The sequence below is a fragment of the Megalops cyprinoides genome, chromosome 3 (assembly GCF_013368585.1).
Source record: "Megalops cyprinoides isolate fMegCyp1 chromosome 3, fMegCyp1.pri, whole genome shotgun sequence".
In the NCBI taxonomy this organism is placed as follows: domain Eukaryota; kingdom Metazoa; phylum Chordata; class Actinopteri; order Elopiformes; family Megalopidae; genus Megalops; species Megalops cyprinoides.
In genome coordinates, this window is record NC_050585.1 from 24,693,543 (window position 1) to 24,716,493 (window position 22,951).

Genomic DNA, 22,951 nt, shown 5'->3' on the forward strand with positions numbered 1-22,951 from the left:
AACATTACATTATTGGCATTGAGCAAGTCATTTACCAAGGCAAGTCTGGGTTAAGTACCTTGCCTAAGGGTACACAGCAGCAGTGCCTCAGGGGAGAATCAAACCAGCAACCTTTCGGTTACAAGCCCTGCCAGTTAGCCCTGTTGTACTTCAGTCTGATTATAACACACACACATACTGCTAGTAACTCCGCCCCCCACCGCTCCACGAAAAAGCAAGAAATTAATACACAGAAGTTCAGAGGAACGGAAAACGGGGCTGGAATGCGACTCACTTGAGCGAGAAGGACTCGCCGGTCATTTTTCCTGAGATGCGGTCCAGGAAGGCCAGCTTGAGGCAGCAGAGCGTGGGCGGCCCCACCTCGTACTTAATCCCCACCACCTTCACCGACTCCTGGTCCTGAGGAACACGCGTGCAAGCAGGCATGCACACATACAGCGAGACAGACAGACACACACAGGCATTAATTCATACAAACTGACAACTGTGTCTGTGCTATTTTATGTCCACAGTGCAATAGTTGTATAACTAATAGTTGTACATACAATAGTTGTACAGACCCACAGCACTCAAGCACACTTAAACTCATGTTCATTGTTCATATATACCTCATTAATCCTTACTCCCTGCATATGTCCCGCACTACTGTTGTTGCTATAACACTACTGGAAGCAAAGTCAAATTCTGACTCTGACTCTGAAATGCAGCTTCCTTTGCAGGTCCCCTGGAGTAAACCAGTTCCTGTGCCAGACGGAAAAAGGGGCTCAGGCTCTTGTTGGTGTGAGCTCAGCTAAAGTCTTGAAGGCTCTTATCTGGATCACTCACAACGCAGCGGGGCAGCCAGGAGGCCTGCTCATTGGCCCTTACCCTGAGGTCCAGCTTGTTCCATGGCTGTTTCTGAGGATTGATGCTGTAGGAGCGAGCCCTACGCACCGCCCTGACGTAGGCCTGATGGCCCTGTCGGAAGTAGATGAGCTAGAGAGAGAGAGAGAGAGAGAGAGAAGGTGGTCAGGCAGTCAAACTGTACAGCAGTCAGTATGATCATGAACCAGGATACTGTCACTGTGTGCTGTGCCTACAGGCTTCTGTTCTGGCCAAGCCCTTTTGAACCTGATTCAACAAAACATGACCACAATATTAAAGCAATAACCTTTACTGGGCTGATGATAAACCCCAAGCTAAGTGAATGTTAATGGTATAAACAGAGCTGGAAAGACCAACAGAACTGTAGCCAGCCAAGAGCCAGCAATGTCACCATTGTCTGAAGTATGTCCACCACCACTGCATGTAACACCACTGGCTATTCATATGGCCGGGAATCTACTGCTTGCTGCTTTCCATTCCAGCTGAACCAATTTCTCACTGAGCTATAAAGTGAACAGACATCTTCATATCTCGACACTTACCTACCAGGAGACAACTGTGAAATAAACAGCACCATTAAACAAGCGCAGTTGTTTATCTTAATTAAGATGAACCATAAAATGGCAGCTTGCTATGGGGCCAAGTACAAATAATTAACTGGAAAGCCACTCCAATCTTAAGCAAAGTGAATACTAATTAGCATTTAGGGGCAGAGATGAAAATACATGTGATGAGTAATTCACTGCAAATGCATCAGTTTTCTTCATACACACATGTGGCTGCGAGTGGCAAATCTCACACAAGGTGACCTGTAGGGCTCTTATCAACTCCAGAAGCACATGAAGTGGCTGACTGATAACCGGAACTACATGAACCCCTGAATCACCCAATCACATACTTCAATGAAGTAATTTAAGCGTGAAGCGAAAAGAGACCCAGACAAGACTGCAACTAACCTGCCATGACTGTATCCTGATAGAGGACCATTGTGCTGGGGACTAAAATCTTGTATGGCCTTGGTATAGTTTCTTTTACACACTCTACATGGTATCAGCTCTCTAGAATGCATCTGCCTTTATTAACTGTAAACAAAGCGACCAGGAATGATAAAGGGACCCAGTATTGGAGCGACTTCCCCCAGGATGCCATGGCAGATGAAGTGGACTCTGTAACGTAATGTAATGTAATGTAGTACAACTGTATATGTAGTATGCTATGTATCCCAAAATGTATACTGTATATGTAATGCAGTGTAATGTAGCATAGTCTGAACTCTGCAAATGCATGCTGTGTAGAACGCTGCACACAGGATAGCACATCATCTACGGGATGAAGTCACTGTTTGTGCTCGGGGTGGTAGCTGTGGTTTTCAGTGACGCTGCAGATGGGCATGACCCTCACCTCGTCCCCCATCTGCGGCACGAAGGGCGAGCGGCGGGGGATGGTCTCCATGATCCAGGACGGGGGCAGCCATTCTTCGGCATCGCGCCCAGCCAAAGACAAGGACGAGCTGGGTTTCTGCGGGGGGGGGCGGAAAATGTGCGGTCAGGGACGTGCTGAGGGGAGCACGGACTTCACAAGCGTGCACGGTGAAATGGAACACGCTCCCGCAGGTTTACGTGTTCAGCGGCAGTGTAGCATAATGCCAAGAAGCAGGGCTCATAACCGAAAGGTTGCTGGTTTAATCCCCCGCTGGGGCACTGCTGCCGTACCCTTGGACAAGGTACTTGTACCTAGCAGTATAAAGATAACACGCAACGTGCGTAAGTCGCTCTGGATATGAGCGTCTGCTAAATGACAATAATGTAACGTAATGTAATGTGTATGGCTGTCAGTGCACTGGAAGGCTAGTTTAGAGTGTGGGCTGCTGACTGCAGCTGAGGATCACACACGCTTCAGGCAACCCTGTCTGGAGCTAAAAATCATGCAACAAAACCTGCAGCTTATGGCTGCCAGCGCGCAGCTGCACACTGAAGTGGCAACCCTGCACCTTTACCTTTACACACACAAAATCCCCCACGCGGGACGGGTGCGCTCGCTCACCTTTTGCTTGGTCTGTTTGGGCTTCTTCCTCTTCTCCGGCTGCCGCCGCCTCGCCTCCTCTCCCTCCCCCTCTCCCTCCTCCTCCTCCGAGCTGCTGCTGCCTGGGTGACGCACCGGCCTCCTGGTCGGCCGCTTAGGGGGCTGCAGGTTGATGCCTGCGTCCGCCGTCCAGTCCGAGTACTCACTGGAGGACTCGCTGGGAGAAGATTCATTACATTACATTACATTACATGCATTTAGCATAGAGCGACTTCCAGCACAATAGAACATAAATGTATCCATTCAAATTTAAACGAGCAACAGCGCCAGACCAGGCTAACAACACTCACAATGAGTGTGAGCATAACATTATTTGAGTTAATGGGTATAAGTGCTCATGAGTTTGTCAGATGTAATGGTGATATTTCAGACCGTGTTCTGCTGTGAGGGTATGACGTGGAGGACAGCAGGCATTAAGGTGTGTGGTGTGACACATGCGCAAATCCACCTGGAGCTGCTGTCACTCTGCCACTGTGCCTCGCCTTCTGAGGACGCGTCACTGGCTTCAACCTGCTCCTCATCGGGCTGAGTGCGCGCACACACACAGACACAGACAGACACACACAACAAAGCAGAGAAACTGTCAACGTGACTGCAAAACAAAATAAATCCATCAAACTAATTAGTGTCCAATATCTTCAGTGAAGCAGTCTTAACTGAGTTCATAGTTTTTTCATTTTTCATTTGTAGCAATCAGTTTGTATTCCTTTCCAGTTTTTCTATGTGTTATCATTATTATTACATTTACAAAATGTAAGAGCTCATTTTCAGGTAGTCCTTGCGATTGGGTGGGTCATTTGCATGGAGCCTCCAGATAATCAACACAACTACAGCAGAGAAAATGAGCTTCTGTCAGAAACACGAAGCTGCTGTTTGGTAGGACTGCGTGTACAACAAGTGCCCCCTGGTGGAGGGATGCAACACACCACCGGTCCGACCCTCAGATGGTACATCCTGCCCCAAAATAACTGATCCAAGATGAGCTTATGAACCCCTAAACCTAAGCCAAACCATCATGTGGGGAAAAAAACATTCTGATCCAGGATCAGTTCTTCTTGAGCGCACGCACCTCGTCGTCGCTGTCGCTCTCCCCCTGGCTGTCGGCGCTGGCCGTTCTGCGGGCCCTGTCCGGCGGCCGGCGCTCGATGGCCGACCTGGTGTGGTAGGTGTGCTGTTGCTGTTTGTGCCGTGTGCGCCGCAGGGAGCGCATGCCCGGCGCCTGTGGTTCGCTCTGAGGGGAGAGAACAGTGCGACGCGGTTACAGCCAGAAACGCAAAGCCAAAGCGGACAGGGCGCTGCAAACACAGTATCCATCATCCTCAGCAGTTTAAGCTCAACAGGACGCCTGGGAGGGAAAATGTGCTGCAGGTTCTAAGATTCCAGCATTCCCATTTCAGCAGACACGTAACATTACAGACATTTAGCCGAAGCTGTTATCCAGAGCAGCTTCCAGCAAAACAGAGAATAATTGTATCCATTCAAGTTAAATGAGCAACAGTGACAGACCAGGCTGACAACACTCACAGACCAATGTGAGCGTAACACTACTCAAGCTCTACCACAAGTTAACTTGTGCTCTTTTTCTTGTAAAAACTTACAAAGCAAAATGTACATAAGTGAGGTGAAGCCACAGTAACAGCACATGCTAAGGATGCCAAACCACACTGGAACAGGTATGCACAGTGCCACAATCACCGGTGAGGTGTAGTGATCGCTTTTTATTTTACACACAGCATTGCGATGCGGTTTGGATTCTGTGATCTAGGGACTGACACACGGTAGTATACTTTGCTTCCCTTGTCTAGTCAGGTTGTACAAGTTAACTTCTGGTAGGGCTTGAATTGCATTATGCTCACACTCACTGGTTTAGGTGTGCGTTAGCCTGGTCTGACACTGTTGCTCATTCAGCTTGAATGGATATCCTTATGTTCGATTGCGCTGGACGTCCCTCTGGCTAAGAGCGTAAATGAATGTAATGTAATGTAATGTAATGTAATGTAATGCTGCCCTGAATGACAGCGCTGTGACTGGAGAGGGACCGGATAAATGGAGGGTGGAGCCGCGGGCAGTGACGGGTGGGGTAGTGACAGCAGAGAGGACCGGTGTGGAGGCAGCTCTCACCCTGGGGGCACTGTGGGCTGGCTTCTTCTTCCTCTCCATGTTGTACAGCGTGCTCTCCGCCTCGCCCTTGGCCAGGCGACACTCCTCCATCACCCTGAAACACAGTGTGTTGCACGCTTACTTCGCTGTGCAACAGCGCCCCCGCTGGTGAGCTGGGATACAGTTAAAAGCGCGAGGCTCGATGACAGACTGGGCTATGAGCTTGCTCTGCGGTGCTGGATTCAGTTCAACTGCACAAACACAAAGCTCAGAAGAAACAAGGCTACAGCAACAAAGGCTCTACTCAGGCTAATGGAAGTCAAACATCTTTGTATGGCCAGCGCCCAAATAATGGTCCTGTCCTAGGAGTAGCTTAACATTACATTATTACATTACATTATTGGCATTTATTTGGCAGACTTATCCAGAGGGACTTACATAGGTTACAATTTTCTACATTACCCATTTATACAGCTGGATATTAACTAAGATCATTTTGGGTTAAGTACCTTGCCCATGGGTACAACAGCAGCACCCCAGCGGGGAATCAAACTGGCAATCATTCGGTTACGAGTCCTGATCCTTACCACTATGCTACACTGCCACCCCACTGCCTCAACACTGTTAACATTGTTTTAGCAGTGACATCTTATGAAAAATGTTATGCTACAGTTACACTGTGATACTGTTGGGGGGGGGAGCTGAGGTTAAAAGTAATTTCAGTGCTGCTGGATGAGCGCCTCTCCGGTGCGCCACACGCCTCCGCCCCTGACCTGCACACCCCCAGCTGCAGCTCGTTGACCACCACCCTCCGGCTCCAGGCCAGCAGGTCGCGCTCCGTGGCCATCTGGCTGCGGGGGGCGTTGTTGTGCATCTGCCGCACGCCTTCCACCTGCCCGCTCCGCCGAAGGCCCACGTTCGGGGGCGAGCCCATCCCCTCCGCCGGCCCACGCGCTGAAGGGACAGAGACAGCCGAGACCCGCGTCACCCCCGCAGCGTACCAGACACGCTGCAAAATCTCTCTTAACCACCTGCTAGCACAGCAGTCTCAGTTCCTCCTTTTGCTTTCTGCCCTCAGTAAGAGAGGTACATGCTTTTTCCTGCTACATCAGCTAAGCTTATCTCTTATCCAGATCAGCTTACTTAGCTTACAATTTTTACATGTTATCCATTTATACAAATGGAATTTTACTGAGGTAGTTTGGGATAAGTGCCCAAGGGAACAACAGAATTGGCCGATGTAGCAATCAAAACAGCAACCTTTGGGTTAGGAGCCTTACCCCCTACCACACCACAACACTGTTTCTTATGAATCCATTTTCCTTTAACAGAAAACAACACAAGATGCATAAAAGCAGGTCTGTAAAGAACTCACATCCTTGGGCTTGTGAACCTATGCAAAGAAAGCACAAGTGTAGTAAACTACAACACCCATAATCCACTCACCTGCAGGCTCCGCCCCTGAAATCAGGTTCTGGTCTTGCTGGTGCTGTAGCTGTCTGATCAGCCCATCCAGAGGGCTCTCCTCTGGCTCCTCCCCAGCTGTTTGCTGGCCAATCACCTGCTCCACTACCTCACCATCACCTAAGCAAAAACAGAGCAAATGATAATTGATTAGACTCCAGTAACCTCCCAAATATTCTCTTTAATGGATATTTTTAAGGTACATTGCAAGTAGGGTTGTAAAGAAAGTCCAATCCAATTTTAAGATCACACTATTGATGTCCTTCTATATATCATTTTACATATGAAGAATTGACATGTGAAATTTCCAGTATCTGAAAAATTCAAAACATATGCTTTCAAATACACATTTCAAATAAGCTGTTTATATGCAGGCATTTTATTAATTTCCATTCATTTACCATTTACATGCTATTGCACTGTATATTCTGCAGCTAATCGCAGTACAACCATGTGAGGTCTCACTGTCTTTGAGGCAGCATTCAAACCTGTTTTTAGCCATTTGCTGCTGTCATATCATTTTAGCCCAACATAATGTGCTTGTCAGCCACTTACTTTCACATCAAACCAGTTACTACAACTATAAACAGTACCGTCATTTTGCTCCTCTTTGATTAATCCTTTATGCTACTTGAACAATTCAGAATGCTGTTTATGTACTGTGCCTGATATTTTACGGTTAAATGGAGTATTAACAGTCTGTCCCTTCTCATTCACATTTAGAGCATCTTACTCAGATGTTTCACATATTGGGATTGTCAACTGTTCTGGCTGAGCTCTGCTGTTGTACGCAAGGACACGCATTGCTTTCTGCCTTCGTACCGTTTGCCATGTAGCCCAGCTGGGGTACCAGCTGCTCCTCCTTGCAGTTCTCCCGGCCGGGCACGAGGCGCTGGTAATGGGGGGGGTGGGGGTTGCCATCCACATCCACCAGGAAGGGGGGTGGCATGAGGTGGGGCGCTTGCTGCGTCTGCTCGTCCAGCACAAAGTTGTTGGAGTCCCGGATCAGCGGCCGGAAGTCCGTGTGGAAGAACATCTGGTCCGGGATCTGGAGATGGGGGTGAGGGCAGAGAGGATAAGCAGGGTTAGCAGGAGAGAGTGTTTCTGTGGCAGAGCAGAAGACAGCATTCTGGAATACAGCACTGAAGCTGAGTCAGGCACTAAAGAACATTCTTAAGGTGACAAGCCCGGAAAGTTCCGCCGAGTCTCAAGGCCAAACACATAAACCATGAGGGTCACACAGTCAATCTTAAATTGGTAGAAGAGAGGGAAGGGCTCACCTTCTCGTAGGGTCTGCTGCAGCCGAAGCCAAATATGAGCAGGTGCCCGTGGGAATCCGTGCAGGCGAAGTGCTGCCCGTCGGCCGAGAACTTGCAGTCGAAGACGGCCCCGTGCCCCTGGCCCTCAATCTGGGATGGAGGGAACACAGAGAGGAGCAGAGTTATGGAGCAGCTCACTCACTCACACACACACACACACACACACACACACACACACACGCACACACACACACACACACACACACACACACAAACACACAAACACACAAACACACAAACACACCTGGCTGCTGCTGCACAAGAGGGCCTAATGCTTCAGACAGAAGCCCAGACTACACAACAATAGCAATTCCAGGACAGTTCAGTCTCTATCAAAGAGTGGTACAGCAGTAAAGGCACCAGACTTGGGACAGAGGGCTGCAGCTTCACATACTGAGAAGGACATACTGTTTTACACCAAGTCAAGTGATGGGATTACTTTCCACAAACGCTCGGGGGGATAACAGGGCAATTTTTAAAATGTTTTAAAATGTTACCACTAAAATAGATATCCAGGAAGGATGTGCGTAGCTTGATAACATATTTCAAATCAGCAGCTAACAGGCTTTGGGGAGATGCAGCCTTGTCAGTCTTGCAGCTCACGCTGCTGCTCAGATAACTCACCATGTTAAAGTAGTTGCGGATTTTGGTGCCCTTGGACAGGTCCCAGACGTAGATGTTGCCGTCGTGCCCGGCAGACAGCATGATGCGGGAATCGAAGGGGTGGGCCTCCAGGACGAACACCTCATCGTCGTGACCCTAGGGGAGGGACAGGTGATGTGTCGGAGCACTTCTTTTTCACACTTTGGTGACTCAGACTTGCTGGCCGGCAGGGCATGCCTTCCTGCAAGCAGCAGTGACCTAAACACCCTGAATCACTCAGAGTTTCCACAGGACTGTGGGGCCACGCCACATGCAATGCCAAGTGAGTGGCAGAGTGCAAAGTAAATGTAGATTCAAACATAATCTGCGAATGAAGGGGCAGTTGTCAGCGAAGGTAAAATGAAGCTTCTGGCTAAATCTTCATCTCCTGTGACACAATAATGTCACGCCAAGTTAGACAAATCATCACGCAACCTCCCCACAGTTGGTCACAAATTGGGGGAGAGCCCTGGCTGCTTCCTCCTTGGCCGTTTTCGATAAATCAACACGCATCAGTGGTAGCTGATGACTGATGGTCTTAGACCTACAGGTTTGGAACATCTCCATTTCCACCACTTGATGTCAAATCACAACAGGTGACTTCTGACCCATCTAAATAAAGGAGCTCCATCAAATGGCCCGAAGCAGAACCACTGACCAGCAGTCACAGTGACTCCTCAGGGCTTTAGCGGACAATGCGGTATGCTGCTGATCTGGGACAGAGGAACAGCAAAGGCAGGGCCAATGAGGAACAGACAGAGGTGGGAGTGACTGCAACTAAGTGACGTGGGGACAGAGTGGAAAAAGGGCGGTGAGGGGGAGACCCTGACACAGTGACGCGGTGACGTGTGGCTCAGCTCACCGACAGGACATGCAGGAGCTGGCCCGTCGTGGAGCTCCACACTTTCAGCAGGTAGTTGGAGACGGCGGTGATGACAGTGCTGTCCCCACGGTCCCAGGCCACCATCGTCACTACTAGCTTGGTCGTCTTATCCTCCCCAGAGGCGGCCGCACTCCTAAAGAACGCAAGCAGAGTTACACACACACCACACAGACAGAACGCACGTGGAGTTACACACACCTCGCACAGACAGACACACACACCCAGAGCTACACACACCCCACACAGACAGACACAGACAGACACAGACACACACAGACACACACAGACACACACAGACACACACACACACACACACACACACACACACACACACACACACACACACAGAGTTACACACACCCCACACACACCCCACACAGACACAAACACACACAGTTACAAACACACGTTTACACACACTTCACACGGGCATAAATTCTCCCGAACTTGCAGTCAGTTCCACAAAAAACCCTATTGCACTTTACACAGCAGATACTCTAGTGCTAGCATTTATTTCTACACACAAACAATAATTGATGTCACAATCACATAATTCAAACCCCAAAAATCACCGTTACATGCAAAGCTAACCTTCATCAGTCACACACACACTTCGGCGTGCGCACATGCGTACACACACACACACACACACACACACACACACACACACACACACACACACACAGTCAGCCACTCCAGCGCAGTGACGTCACGGTGGTTCTCCAGCTCTGCGTCCACCTACCCTGGCAGTCTGGTGGTCATGTCGAGGGTGAGGGCCTTCCACTCCTGCTGCTGGTAGTGCCAGACCCGGGCAGTGCCGTCCCGACTGCCGCTGACGAAGCGCAGGCTGCAGGCCGAAACACGGCACAGTTAGTGTGGCTAACAGTGCTACATACTGCTACTGCTCAAGAGCACTGAACATGGGACACGTTACACGCCATGTCAAGCAGACTGAGTTGTTCCAGCTTCTCAGCCGGGTATGGCCTTTACTGTACTGTACTCTAACCTGGGGTTCTCTGATGGTACTTGGGGTGTTCTCAGTGATCCAAATTGCATCATGGAAGCATTTTCATTTTATAATTCTCTACTGTACCAGTTCATTTCTTGTTCATGTATATATTCTATTGACAGGTTGTTTTGGTTCAGAACTGCTAATATTTCCTTGAGAAAATTCATAATGTAGACACTGGTGAGGGCACATGTGCAGATCGTAATTTAAACCCTACAAGGTACTGCCCTACAGCGCAGATACAAACTGTTCACCTTGTTCAAATAAGGTATAAATTGGAAATGTCGGAATATATTCGTACTGAGACAGTGAAGCTTCATGACCCCCCATAATGGGTGGAGTTGCCATGTATCGCCAACCACTGACTCTGAAGAGCCAATCAAAGACTATACGCTCCAGAGAAAAACACAAAATGATCGACTCGAACCAGTGAGTCACCAAAAACCAAATGCTTGCTCTGCCCACTCCGGGGTTCAGGCGCTACAACACATCTGCACATCTCAAAGAGGACAAAACAGCAGGCCACACCAGCATGCATGCAGCTGCACCACACCGGCGAGTCTGCGCTTACCCGTCACTGTTGTTGCAGAACTGGACTGCCACCACTTTATCCTGAAAGGCAAAGTGCAAAGAGATAAGGGGAGGATTATAACAGAAGGGAGCAGGGCGGGGAGAAGGGCAGAGAGAGCCTATGGTCCCGGTGGGAGGCTGCAGGTCTCTCTCACCGTGTGGGCATCCAGCTCTGATAGCTTCACAGGCGTCTCAGAGCCCAGGTAGTACACCCTGATCACATGGTCGGTGCTGCCGGTAGCCAGGAACATCCCGCCTGAGACACAGAGAGGAGGCGGAGGTCAGAGGCTAAGGTAGGCCGAGGCAATTTAGCAGTCTGAGCAGAACTGAGATGGGTATTCCTGACAGCAAATTCAAAACAGAAATATTTTACAGAGTAAGACCTATACTGGTTTGGGAGAGGTGGTGAGGGAGGTACCTACCACAGCTGAAGGAAGAGCAGGAGATCTGGACCCCTGGCCGGGACCGCTCGGTGAATTTGACCGGACGGTCACTAATGGGAAGAGAAAAATCAGGATGTTGTTACACCAGCAAAGACAGGAAGGGGGGCCGTAATAATGGCTTCTAGATCTGCACAGAACATGCTGCTCACATCTGAAAGCTAAACCGCTCACTTTCAATGGTGCATGTTTTTCTTGGGAAGAGCCAAGGCATGCAAACAGTTTTCAGGGAAACATCTGGGTAAAAGTTGTGGAGAACTCAAGCCAAGTTATTTTTTTGGCTTGAAAGATGACCAAAGGCTTCACTCCTGCTGTGAAACAGCCTAGAGAACTGTGGAAAACCTTTCACCCAGCTGCAGGGAGAGACTGACGGCTACAGACAGGGTCTTACCAAAGAGTCAGACCACAGATGCACGGAGCCCGAGTGGGACAGCAATGGCAACAACGCAGTACCACATGCAAAATTAGGCTACCGCAGTCTCGTCTTAATCGAGGCTAGGACACATGCGTGGCCGTGGCCTGCGGTGTCCCCTCCCGCCCACCCCCTCTGCACTCACTTGAACTTCATGCTGTGGGAGTGCCACTGCCAGAAGCACACTGTCCCGTCAGCCCCGGTGGATGCCAGGTACCGCGCTGTTCCTTTCACTGACGGACAAAACTACGAAGAGAGAGAGAGAGAGAGAGAGAGAGAGTGTTACACAATGGCTTCCCTAGCAAAATCCACAGGACATTCCCCTTGCTGCCTTACATCCATTAGAAAGCAGACGTCTGTCTAACTGTCTCCTCCTATACCAAAGGGAGAGCATTGCCAGTGTGGGGTCTTGCAGAACAGCCTGTCTGTCATACTAGACACACACCAACCCCCCACACCCTGAATGACAGGAAGTCTTTTCCCATTTCCCTGCATGTCTCTCTGGGGCAGCAGTGTACTTAATCAGATTAGGTACTTAATCCAGAATTACCTCAATAAATATCCAGCTGTATAAATGGATAACTTGTGAAGAAAAAACTGTAACCTATGGAAGTCCCTTTGGATAAGAATGTCTGCTAAATGCCGATAATGTAATGTAATACAACAAAATGCAGTGTAATGTCTCTGCTTAGAGCTCCCTTCTGGTTCGTCACTCTTGAATGGAGCTGGCCTGCCACCCTTCACCACAGGACCGCGCTCACCTGGATGGAGGTGATGGAGGCGGCGTGGCCCTGGAGCACAGTGATGGGGGCGCAGGTGCGCAGGCACCACACCCGGATGACCTTGTCGCAGCTGGCCGAGGCGATCAGCGTGTTCTCGTAGTTGACCGCCATGTCGGAGATCTCGGCGGCATGGCCACGCAGCGTGGAGAGGAGGCGACCGTCGTCCGTCGCCCAGATCTTCACCAGGCAGTCGTCCGAGCCCTGGGGACCGGGGACGGGGGACAGGGGGCGTGTACGTGGATCGTGAGCATTTCGGATGCAGCTCTCTGACTGCCTCACTCCACAGATAGGCTGTCTGCGCACAACCTTAACGCATGCATGAACCATCCCAAAAATATCATGAGCTGAAGGACCCAATCACACTTTCTCATACAGTAAACTAAGCACTGTCTGAACACAACACTAACATTCTCATGTGCACACAATCCACGCAGCCGGATGAATAAAACACCAACACAATGCTTAATGCCACATCACGTGCACACACACGCACACGTGCGCATACACACACACACACACACACACACACACGCACACGCACACGCACACGCACACACACAGTGTGCTCATTCACCAGCACTTCCCTAACATGCCCTCTGAACTACTCACTGACTCACTCACCATACTTACAGTAATACACAACATACTGACTGACCACCACACTAAAATACCTTTCACTGCATTGACCAGACACACAGTCTGACTCTAAAAACACATTCCACAGTGCTTATTAAGCATCTTTTTTTAACACACCATCACTCACAAGCCATATGAGCAACACAAAGTACAAAGAAAAATGAGCTACTCATTTCATAATTAAAACATCTGGCGGGACTTGGTAACGTCACTCAATACCAAGGAAAATAATTTAACCCTGCAAAACTCAGGTAAAATAAAATGAATGACCATGCCTGTGTGAAACAAAATGGGAACCAGACGAAATCATTCACTTCGTAATGTAACCTTGCTCAGCAATCGCCTGTTTGGAGGACTTTGACTGGAATCATTGCATGCACATGGGTTATCCTTAATATTAGCATGGTGGGAGGAGCTTAGGTGCATGCAGCATAACAATTTTGTACTCCAGTGTTAGTAGGTGTGGTTTATACTGGGGGCATCATGTGGCTGCAGCTGCATACAACACTTGCATTTATCTACACTTTAAAAGCAGTGACAAAGGACTCGATTGGAAAGAAAACCAAACCCGTGCCACCCTACAAGGCAGATGCTGGAGCTCTCCTGAAATAAACACAAACTTGGCAGTGTAGCATAGTCGTAAGGAACAAGGCTTGTAAACAAATGGTTACTGGTTCGATTCCCTGCTGGGGCACTGCTGTTGTACCCTTGGGCATGGTACTTAACCCACAACTGCCTCAGTAAATATCCAGTTGTATAAATGGACAACAGGTGACAACAGTAAGCTATGCATGTTTCTCTGAATAAGAGTGTTTGGTAAATGACAATAATGTAATATAATGAATACAATGATAAACGGCTCTACTGGAAAGAAAACCAAACCGTTGCCACCGTACAAGACAGAAGTCAGAACTCTCCTGAAACACAAACAAGTGTCCCTCACACCCCCACACACACCGGTTCAGCCCCCCTGCTGGTCTTCTGTACGCTACACAGCAGCCTCCCGTTCCCCGATGCAGCCGTCCTTACCGTGAAGATGCGGCGGCCAGTGCGGTCGAAGGCCACGCAGTACACCGACGACAGGTGGCCCAGGATGCGCCGGTGCATCTTCATGTGCTGATAGGCGGCGGAGGGGAACACGTGGCCAAAGCGGGCCGTGCCTGTGGCCTGGCGGGCCCCCAAAATGGAAGCTGGAGGGAGAGAGAGAGAGAGCAGGGGTCAGAGCATGAGCAAGAATGACGCATTCTCGCAGACATGAGCTAGTGGATGTGAAAAGGCAGGGGACGGCAACCTCTGCTACCCTGCGAGCAAACAAGCAGTAGTGAATTCCATTCAATTAACCTGTTAAGGACCATCTGACTGTACCAAAGTCTTCACACACCACCACAGTTCTCGGTCTTGCTGGCAGCAAGGTACTTGATTATCTGCGGCTTTTCTTTGCAGACATTAGGTTTACACGTTTTTTGTCGTGCCAAATTTCAGAACAAAAATGTCATGCATTCTGTGAATTTTGCCAAAGACTAGAGCACAAAAAATAGGCTGCATTTCCATAGGTGAGAATGATCAGCTGGGAAACAGATTTTTAACATTATTAACATTTAGCAGACACTCTTATCCAGAGCGACTTACATTGGTTACAGTTTTTGACACTGTTATCCATTTATACAGCTGGATATTTACTGAGGCAATTATGGGTTAAGTACCTTGCCCAAAGGTACCCCAGCAGGGAAGTCAAACCGGCAACCTTTTGGTTACGAGTCTTTAAGCGCTATGCTACACTGACGCCTTATTTCAGGGCCTGCACTTACACCTGCGTTTCCCCATGATCACGAGCATGATTTTGTGCTGCGACCAAAGTCACAAGAGGACAGTGCTTACGACATCCAATCACATGCCAGGAAATGTGTCTAGACCTCAGCTGTATACTCCTTTATGCTCCATGTCTACAGCATAAAAACAGCCTCTCCAATGCAGCTGACACACTCTGTGGAGAGTTGTGCTTGGGTGTTATGGCGTTCCCTATAACCGCAGCCATTTGGCAGCATCTGGGGTTAGAAGCAGTGAGTGGAGAGGAGAGCTCACCAATGTTGGGCGGCCTCCCGTAGGTGAGTGGTGGTTCTGGAGGCCTTCCCCGATGTAGGGCGGCAAAGGCAGTGCCGCTCCATACCGTGTAGGTGCAGCCTGGGGGGTGGGGAAACAGGGTCAGCAAACAAAAAACTGTCAAACCTAGGGTATGGGGCAGAAACATCATAGGAGAACACTTCATCAGGGGGCTCCCTAATGGCTCAGTCAGTTAAAGCTCTGACGGGAGACTGAGCCCTACGGCCCAGGTTTGAACTCGGCCATGTTACTCGCTTACACTTCCCAGGGGAGACAAGCCTAACATACAACTGGCTATTATAAAGCTCAGTGAAAAGAAAATGTGGCACAATGTGCGCTGGCTCAGCCATGGACAGATGATGAGCCACATCACATACCACGTGTGGGGTGGGGCTCACCTCTAGCACTGCGCAGGAGAGACTGCCTGCCATGTCCGAGCAGAGTCCGGACCCCGGGGACGCTTGGCGGGATCTCCTTGTCCAAGAGCGGGCCAATCTGCTGGCACAGACGCAGCAGGTAGTCTGCTGGGATATGCTGGTTGAGGGTCACCTGCACGGACAGGGAAAGAGCGAGAAGCCCAGCACATATTAGTACAGTTTAACCAGTGTGCCCAGCCATACCATGGGCACTGAGCAGGTACACCGGAATTCACTGGCGTAGAAAGTCTTTCACAGTATGCAGATATATTGCTCACTTGTAAGTCGCTTTGGATAAAACGTCAGCCAAATGACCTAAATATACATGTAAATATATTATATATACATATATTATACATACACTCATACACATATATACACGTACATACATACACACAAAGCTACGGTCATTTTGAGTGAGCTGTTCAAAGTATTATCTGAATTACATGCTATTCTTCTCCAGTCCTAGCAATCCACCCTGTGAAAATGTCTAATTGTGTACTGCCCAGGAGCTAGCAACTGTGTCAAAAGGCACAACAGCTAGTCTTAACTAGTGTTCCCCAATCTTGCTGCAAATGCATCACAAATGAGATTAGTGAACAGGGTCTGACTTGCCTGTCAACTAAACAGTGAACTGGAAATGGCGACCCTTGACAGTCAGTGTCAGGGTCCATGAGAAATATATACAAAAGTGAAAGCGAGTTGGTGCAAAGAGAAAAGGTCAATGAGTCATCTTAATTTTGTTCATTTGTGTCCCTTGGACCCACTGGCAACACAGTCTTACTTAGGACTGTTTTTTAAAACACTGAACAGCTCATTAAGGCTGAAGACACAGATGCATTTGTTTGAAGGGCAAATACTGAAACGATGAAAATGTGTTGAGCAAACACAATGAGCCACAGTGGGACACGGCCATGGTGTCCTTGGAAAAGGCACTCAACTTCTACCTCTTTTGTAAACACCTAACTAGCCGAATAAACAGGCAACATGTGGAAGTTACTATGTGACTTTTCACTTGTCTGTTAAGTAAATAAGTAATGTGATGTCACGTAATAAATACCTTTGATTGTCACTCTTCTTTGCAAACATACACCGCGAACAATAAATCTATCATAGAGAGTTTCGGACGAAACAGAAGATACAAGCCAGTTTTCTGTTTAACGTCTCAAACTTATTTTATTAAAGTTGCCAGCACAAAACCCAGCACGACTTCTCCTCTGCATTGGCCTAAACAATGATCTGGGACTGTTGAGCTATATAAAACAAACGCTTCGCTTTTGCTTGGACTAATAGTTAAGTCATACTCCAATTTAGTTAAAATAAATCTGCTCAGAAACAGACGACACTGCTCGCTAACTAGCGACAGAGAATATCTGGACTTTCTCATCACTCAATAAAGCTCCGATCATCGACAAATGTTCCAAGCTAACCCACTGTTGAGAGTACAAGAAAACCATATATGATTTCATTAAAGCGTAATTTGGACATAACGAGCTGATCATCTTGAAAAGTACAGCACGCTTGAGTTTTCAGGACCTATTTCATGTAAACAATAGCCGAGCGAAGACACCACCGCACTGACTCCTTTTGTGCACTCTTCGCCCATACACACATCCACCATTACCCTGCTTGTTGCGTTTAATGAATATTCACACACGTACTGCAGTTAGGCGTCTCGGCGCCGTCAGCCAATCAGAATCGCCCTTCGTTGTTTTCTGCACGTCACTCAAATAGTAACTGGCTTCCGATTGGCTATTCGTACAGACAGACGTTTCTCTCCCCCCACTCCAGCCTCGTTCTAGGTGCCCTCGGATAACCCCCTCCCCCTTGTGCCATACACAATAAGGCGTTCATTTCCACACAAAATACAAAATTCAATCCACTATAACAAAATAATTATTTCACTATATGTTGTCAAAACTGTTAAGGCACCGGTTTTCCGTCCCATAAAATTCACATGACACCGTCTCAACCGACTTAGTAAAATGTATTTTTTATTTCATATCAAAAGTTTATTATAGTTGGCAATATACTTGACAGCGGAGGTTAACTTTAAAGTAATACTTACCCAGTCTTCGAAGTTTCGTTTATATTGTTTGCCGTCCCAACTCCATCGTTTGGGGATAAGCTAAAGAGGAAACACGCGGTAAGCTAAATACGTGAAAGCCCAATGTACAGAACCATATGTTTTTTCTCGTCCCCAAAAGCGCCCCCGTCGATAACTAAAATTATATAATATTAAACAAGAAAAGCGATATCGCGGAAACGAGACGTGAGAATTAGCTAATAGACGAGAGCGAGCGCAGCCTACCTCATACTCCTCCAGCTCCTCCACTAGGATCTGCAAAGCAACACAGTACTTTTCGTTAGCCAACTAGGTACTCTGTATTTGTCAGCTTTAGAAAAGTAAACGATATCATTATTCGACTGACTGCCTTCGAGCCTACCTGAGCCGATTTTTTGCACGGTCCCGACTGGAGAAATCTAGCAATGAGGTAATACAATTCTGAAAATAGAGGAGCGCATTATAAAAGCCATACAGACATTGCTAGCTAGTTAGCTTGCTAGCCAGCTAGCTGCACAAACCTTAAACTGTGTTAGCATCTCCATTTTAATAAAAAATAACACAAATTATAAATGCTACGACACCCACCAGCTTCGATTTGTGAACACCGGTCTTCTGCCATCACTTGATCCGGACGCCGGCTTTAGATCGGTACAAATTTATTTTAGTAAAATAGCCACTTGAATTGTTCCCCCGGCGTTCGGCCTTTTTTCCTTTCTCAGGCTTTCACGACATCGCCTTGTGCTCTGTTAGCGCCCTCCCCCGACCGTCGGGGAACCTGCAGTTACCTCGCCGGCCGCTGGGAGTAATTCCCAGTATCTCTGGCGTGGGGGGAGGTCATGATAGTGAAGGGATGATTCCTGGAAGGAGACATCTTGATGAAGGATAACAAAGTTAGTCTGGCCAAGATTTGCTCTAATTTACACGAACAGAAAAACATTTTGATATTGTACTGTTTGTACCACGTGCAATACGTCACACAACATTGCAAAATCAGATGTGTTGAAAGTTCTGCAAATGAGAAACAATAGGACGCGTTCGAAAGCTGTTTCCATATACGGTTTTGGACTGGAGAGTTACTTGTTGAAGCCCGTGATTTACTGTTTACTGTTTTTTACATATCCAAACATAACCGATTAGGAATGACTAGCACAACATGCATTTGTTTGGCTATATCATAATACGTTTACGTTGGGTCATGCCAATTGCTTTTGAACTTGAGCTGTTAAATATACTATTCTTTTTTTTCATCAACTCAGTGTCAGAAAGCTTGTCATGTTCCAATTTTCGAACTTGACCAGTTAACCATCATACCTTCAACGACAATAACATTAGACATTTTTATTCTAGCAGGGGGGCGCCGGTGCTCAGCAAAATGCGCAGGATTTTTTTTCTTTTTTGGTCAAGGTTGCCATGATTTAATTTGTGTAAGAAATCCCCTTGTATGAGTGAAGGTGATTGGGTTTGTAACACGGAACGGAATGCACTTTGTGAAATCTTTCAACAGTGTGCGGGGTCGGGTGTAGGATACATAGACACTTGAGCAGGATTACAGTGAAGACTGTGAAGAAATTTGAAATCTCAGGCAGTGTGTTAATTTCAGAAAGAATAACATAAGTCTTTGCATCATTTGATTTATTTATGATTTTGGACGAAAGGTCATTAACTCAGTGTCATAGATTTACACATGGCTAACCAAATGAAAATACACACCACAGACAAGGACATTAAAAGAGTAGGAAGGGTCAGTTAATTGGTATTTAGTTTATTGCTCTACTCAAAAGCAAGGCGAAATTATTAAACTTTATTCAGGGCAGGTTAAAAGTAATGTTCTTTTTGATTCCAAAAAAAAAAAAAAGATCAGATATAATCTGTACCTGCAAATAATATGCATGTTTAATGTTTTCAGTGTCACCAGTGTGCATCCAACATTCACACAGAATTTCCAAAGCACCATATAAGCTCCAGAAGGGAATCTCCACCTGCTGTTAACAATGCAAGAAAAGTATTATTGTGTTCTCTATGCTTGTCATTACACCTTCCATGAGCTACTCAAGCACCTGATATAATCTGAAGAAGCCATTTGGAAAGGGGAAAAGCCAATAGAATTTGTGTCAGTATTCTAGAGTGCCCCAAACTGCAAAGAGAAAATTAAACAGTTATTGTGTACAATTTTCTGTCTGTCTCTAAACCCTTTGCATTTCCTCAAGGTTCAGGGAGAAATTTGTTTGTTGTAGGTGAACTCTTTATCAATGATAAAGATATAAATGCTAACAAGTGCTATCCAAGCTTACTCTCTTCCTGGTTCCCCCTGTTTTCTTTATCTCAGACTCTGGTCTGCTACCAAAGTTGATGAGGTCCCCTGGAATTGTCTTGGTACTATTCATATTTTAGTTGCAAAACTCCTGTCACTTTCAACAAAGACCTTGTCTGTTATCTATTCACAGTGTGTCTGTTAGTACCCTCTCCACATTACTTCAGACTGGGAGTAATGTTAATCTGCGTTGGAAAAGTATATGGAACAATATATTCTCATCTGCTAAGAAGTTTCCCACCAGCTCATCCACGATAAATTTGCCCACAAGTTGTATATCACCCCTCACTGTCTTAAATGAAAAAGAACAGATAATAGCTCGTGTCATAGGTGCCCCCTTGAGGCAGTTGGGACATACATGTGTTTTGGGAAGGTCCCATAGTTGTCAATCATTTGGAAAATGACACTTCAGTTCTGTCAGAGCTCCCCGAGACAGTAGTACATCTATGCCTAATTGCTGCCAAAAATCCATACTGAAGGGATGGGTTGATCCTGGTGAAAATTTAAGAGCTATGTGGTTGCGTTACTATTTTAACCTCTTAATTGTGGAAAGCTCCCCGGCTGGATTGCATTAAGTCAGTACTGTGACAATGACTGCATAGTCCACTGCTATGTTCTAATGAAGATTGCATAGCAGCATCTGTCTTTGTTTCTTGATGATTATAATTGTTGTATGTGAAATATATGATATGAATATATGATCTGTGGATATCCATGTATTGTTAACTTCATCTTCTTTGCTGCATTGGTACTATAATGACTGACTGTGTTTCTTTGTTCTGTTTTTGTTTCTTGTTTGCATTTTTCTGTTGTTATTTACATAAATAAATCATTCACAAAAATTCCCACGTGAATTGCAGGTTCCTTGTGATGAATCAAAAAGTGACCAAAAAAAAAAAAACAAACTTTCAGGTAAACTCTGGTGCAGGAGAGTTGTAGGCACACAATCTATTCCTCCTACCTGTAAAATACATTTTGGTGGCTAGGGATTACAAATCACCAGTGAAAACAGCATTTGAAATGAAGAGGGAAAAACACAATAATAATAAAGAATGCATAGAAATACATACAAACATTAAATATTCTGACAAGTTGAAATAATTTTTATAAATGTGACACATATACAAGAATTTTCAACAAAGAATATATTGCAAATGCAGTAGTAGGGGGGGATTGAGCGTGATGTGGCAACCCTACTCTCTGCTGAAGAGCTTCGTTAGTCGTGACGTAATCTGCTACTTACTGTGGTACCCTGTAGTCCTAATCCTAAACCAGTTTTCATATGAGAGTAGTTAAACGGTGTGCTGTGAATCTCGTATGCCACATGCATAAAGACGTATATATTTTATCGATCGATATCTGTAATCGGGTGACCACATTGTCAACAATGTGGGCCACAGGATATAAAATTTGCTGCACCACGCGAAGGTAATGTTATGTCTGCCAGTGGTCCCAACAAAACGCAACCCTGTCTCCTGCACCACCTTTTTATCTCAGTGCTAGGCTAATGTGTAAAATATTTTTATAATCCACATATGAAAACGAATATTTTGTATTAATGTACAGTTCGCGATGTTTATTTGCTTTTTGTTACAATTACACTAGCTTTTCGCACGGATATATTCCTGTCTACCACTTAAACTCCTAAAGCCCGCGTTTTTTATGTAAAGTCACAGCACGCTGTGTAACCCTGTTTGAAAAGTCGAAATACGTAAAGTTTATTATTATAATTGCTCATTTTGACGTCATCGACCAAAAAGAAATACGAGAACATCCATCCTTTCAGCCAATGACTACCACGTTTTACAAGGATATTCTACGTCGCAGGTGGTTCTATAAACCTTTTTTATATTTCGTTTAAATACTTTTCACATGGTATTTATATGTTGTATTTTGTATATACATGTAATGTTTAACCCAGATGTTACCATTGTTGTGAATGTTATATTTTATATTTTACAGTGTAACAAAGGTATTGAGCATTGTGTCAAATTCAGCATTTTTAGACCATATTAATTTGTAACCATTTTGATGTAGTAATCATTGTATCCCCTGTCCCCCTCACTGACTAATTTATTTATTATATAACATATAAAATGATGGAGGGTGGCCACCATACTGTACTGTAGCTGGATAAAAACACAATACCCAGAGGATGAATATGACCAACAGCCACTCACTATTCCCTACTCTGATTGTAGCTTTCCTAGACTGAATAATAATGGAAATACCACTTAATGGCAGTCAACATAAAATAAGGGTCATTGGAAAACACTGTGGGTGGAGTTGTGGAATGGAGGAGAAGGCGAACATAGTTATTGTACTTTTGGGTAGCCTATAAAAAAAATCACACATAGCCATCCAAATGGTGCTACTGGTACACATAATTTATTATTACTTATACATTTATTATAACAATAAGGAAAGTTTTTGTTGTTCGCTATGTACTATTAGGTCACCAGTTCACCTATCTCACAATACCTACTTAGCTACAGCTTAGCTAGCTACTAACCAGATAATAAACTACTAACCAACGTTATTAATCATCGTAAGAGACAAGTTTTGGCAGTATAGCTATAGCTAACTATCTCTTTAATGATCATTGGACTCAAAATAGCATGTATTTGGACATATCCGCAATGTCAACGAAACAGTGGAAAGCTATGTACCGGCACACGGAAAAGAGTACGAAGCAGATGCATGTATTCTTCCGGTTTTCGCACCAGTTGCATGACAGAAACATCATCAACACGCCCACTCGCTCGCAGTGGATTCTCCGGAATGTTGCCTGGTCTATTCACACATGGGCTCACTCCGACATGAGGCGGACTTAGTACTAGGGAGCTGGCAGAA

General features: G+C 46.3%; 1 protein-coding gene across 1 annotated transcript in view; it reads right to left on the reverse strand.

Annotated features, from left to right (window-relative positions):
• The window catches only part of brwd3 (bromodomain and WD repeat domain containing 3), a 28,665-nt gene extending 10,173 nt beyond the window's left edge, over positions 1–18,492 (reverse strand). Inside the window, 26 exon segments of the mRNA XM_036524861.1 lie at positions 275–399; positions 868–975; positions 2,266–2,382; positions 2,908–3,103; positions 3,395–3,471; positions 4,016–4,177; positions 5,068–5,161; positions 5,820–6,000; positions 6,493–6,630; positions 7,333–7,558; positions 7,791–7,919; positions 8,454–8,588; positions 9,334–9,487; positions 10,097–10,201; positions 10,935–10,975; positions 11,089–11,189; positions 11,356–11,426; positions 11,931–12,031; positions 12,547–12,768; positions 14,233–14,393; positions 15,286–15,384; positions 15,702–15,852; positions 17,788–17,847; positions 18,031–18,060; positions 18,167–18,225; positions 18,373–18,492. Coding sequence (XP_036380754.1) covers positions 275–399; positions 868–975; positions 2,266–2,382; positions 2,908–3,103; positions 3,395–3,471; positions 4,016–4,177; positions 5,068–5,161; positions 5,820–6,000; positions 6,493–6,630; positions 7,333–7,558; positions 7,791–7,919; positions 8,454–8,588; positions 9,334–9,487; positions 10,097–10,201; positions 10,935–10,975; positions 11,089–11,189; positions 11,356–11,426; positions 11,931–12,031; positions 12,547–12,768; positions 14,233–14,393; positions 15,286–15,384; positions 15,702–15,852; positions 17,788–17,847; positions 18,031–18,060; positions 18,167–18,225; positions 18,373–18,406 — 3,077 coding nt within the window. The 5' untranslated portion in view covers positions 18,407–18,492.
• Between the last annotated feature and the right edge of the window lie 4,459 nt (positions 18,493–22,951).